At 45.0% G+C, this 1989-nt stretch overlaps 1 protein-coding gene across 1 annotated transcript; it reads left to right on the top strand.

Annotated features, from left to right (window-relative positions):
- Positions 1–16: 16 nt before the first annotated feature.
- On the top strand, positions 17–1889 carry LOC118025877 (olfactory receptor 2L2-like; the record flags this gene model as incomplete). Its single annotated transcript, XM_035028609.1, has 1 exon — positions 17–1889. A coding segment is annotated over one exon (933 nt), but the record flags the coding sequence as incomplete, so codon positions are not given.
- Between the last annotated feature and the right edge of the window lie 100 nt (positions 1890–1989).

The following is a 1989-nucleotide window of genomic DNA, read 5'->3' as shown; positions in this document are numbered from 1 at the left end:
AAATGAGACATTGAGCACAGATTTCATTCTCCTGGGCCTTTTTCCTGGAATGAGACATACCAGTCTCCTTGTCTCTGTTGTCCTTCTCATCTACACCATTGCTATCACAGGAAACACCACTTTGATCCTCCTCATCTGGGTGGATCCCCACCTCCACACCTCCATGTATTTCCTGCTTAGCCAACTCTCTCTCATTGACCTGGCTTTCATCTCTAGCATAGTGCCAAAAGTGCTGGTTAACTTTTTGTCAGGAAACAGGAAGATTTCCCTGATTGGCTGTGGGACCCAGATCTTCTTCACTCTGACTCTGGGGATTGCTGAGTGCCTACTCTTGACCCTCATGGCTTATGACCGCTATGTGGCCATCTGCAATCCTCTCAAGTACCCAATCATTATCAGCCACCAGGTTTCCCAGAAAATGGCCATTGGATCCTGGGTGGGAGGGACTCTGGCATCCTTGGCCCACACAGCCTACACCATGCATTTTCCCCTCTGTGGCCCCCGGGAACTTCACGACTTCTTCTGTGAGGTCAAGGCCATCTTGAAGCTATCTTGTGAGGACATCTCAGCCTATGAGAAGGGAGTAGTAGTGACCAGCACTGTTATGGTTCTTCTCCCCAAAAGCTTCATCCTGACCTCCTACACACTCATCTTCCTGCAGGTCCTGCAAATAAACTCCCGTGAGGGAAGGAGCAACGCCCTGGCTACCTGCTCCTCCCATCTGACTGTGGTCATCTTTTACTATGGCCCACCCATGCTGATATACTTGAGGCCTGGATCTTCCCACACCCCCATCCTAAACCAGGCTCTCTTTATGTTTGACACCATCCTCACTCCCATGCTGAACCCTCTCATCTACAGTCTAAGGAACAAGGAGGTTTTGAGATCAGTGAAGAAGGTACTGAGGAAGTGTGCCATTCAGAATAGGCTTCCATGTTTCAATGACTAGACAGAAAACTTCAGAGTTCAAATATCCCTGGAAGGCAGCAGGGTCTGAGGAAACAATGGGACTCTCTGTGTCCTCATTTCTTCTCCTCTTATCCTTATCTCCTGATAACATCAGTTTTACATAACAAAACCAATGAATTCTCAGAGCAGAGAGGAAAACAACAACTATATCATCTTTAAGAGGTCTAAATCACAACCAATTCTCTGTGTGAATATGAGCTTTCACCCAATCCCCTCATCTTGTTCCATTTGTGTCACTTGGAATGGAAAACCCCTCTTCCTTCTTTTAGATGTAGCAAAAGGTATAAAAAAAAAGTTGGGGTGTGCTTGGAAAGAAAATACAGAGCTTTTTCTGAGACCACAGCTCCCTTTAGATTTAATTAGTAGCAAACTTCCAAATGTCCATTAATTCCAGGTTTTTGAGCCAGTGAATAAAGCAAAAATAAGCACTTCCTAACAATCATCACTTTTGGCCATCTGGTAACACAATAAACCATGTCCATTAACCTCCCAAAGATCATGGATATTTTTATCCCCTCTCCATTTCTTTCCCTAATCTCTAGCAATAATTGCATACAAATGTTCCAGCCCTGGCCCTTTGCTTAATTATGGTTTATCCACCATCCTACCAGTGTGATTTGTCTGTGTGCAGACACCCATTCCCCTGGTCAGGGGCTCATCATTCATCAGTGGCTTTCCAAAACCTATGGAGTAAATTACAGATTCTCCTATATGACAGCAAGGTCTTGTATGACATATCTTTGTGAGTCTACGAACAAATTTCAACATCTGCTTGAGGTCCAGCAATGCCCAGCAGATTGTAATATCTCCAGGTGTCATGTTCTCTCCAAACTCTGCACTTTACACAGGCTGTTACTTCTGCATAGAAAGTCATTTGCCTCCCCACTCGTTGCCTGAACTCCCTTCACAGATCTCAATTCAATACCTTTCACCTTGTGCAACCTCCCCAGTTCCCTACCAGGATAACTGGGCAATAGTTATCTCTGTCCAGCACTAATGGCTCCTTCTGTATGTCCTATA

Source organism: Mirounga leonina, unplaced genomic scaffold (genome assembly GCF_011800145.1).
Source record: "Mirounga leonina isolate KUSES-001 unplaced genomic scaffold, KU_Mleo_1.0 Mir_203, whole genome shotgun sequence".
Classification (NCBI taxonomy): Eukaryota; Metazoa; Chordata; class Mammalia; order Carnivora; family Phocidae; genus Mirounga; species Mirounga leonina.
The sequence above is the reverse complement of the archived record's forward strand: the minus strand, read 5'-3'. Positions and strand labels throughout refer to the sequence as shown.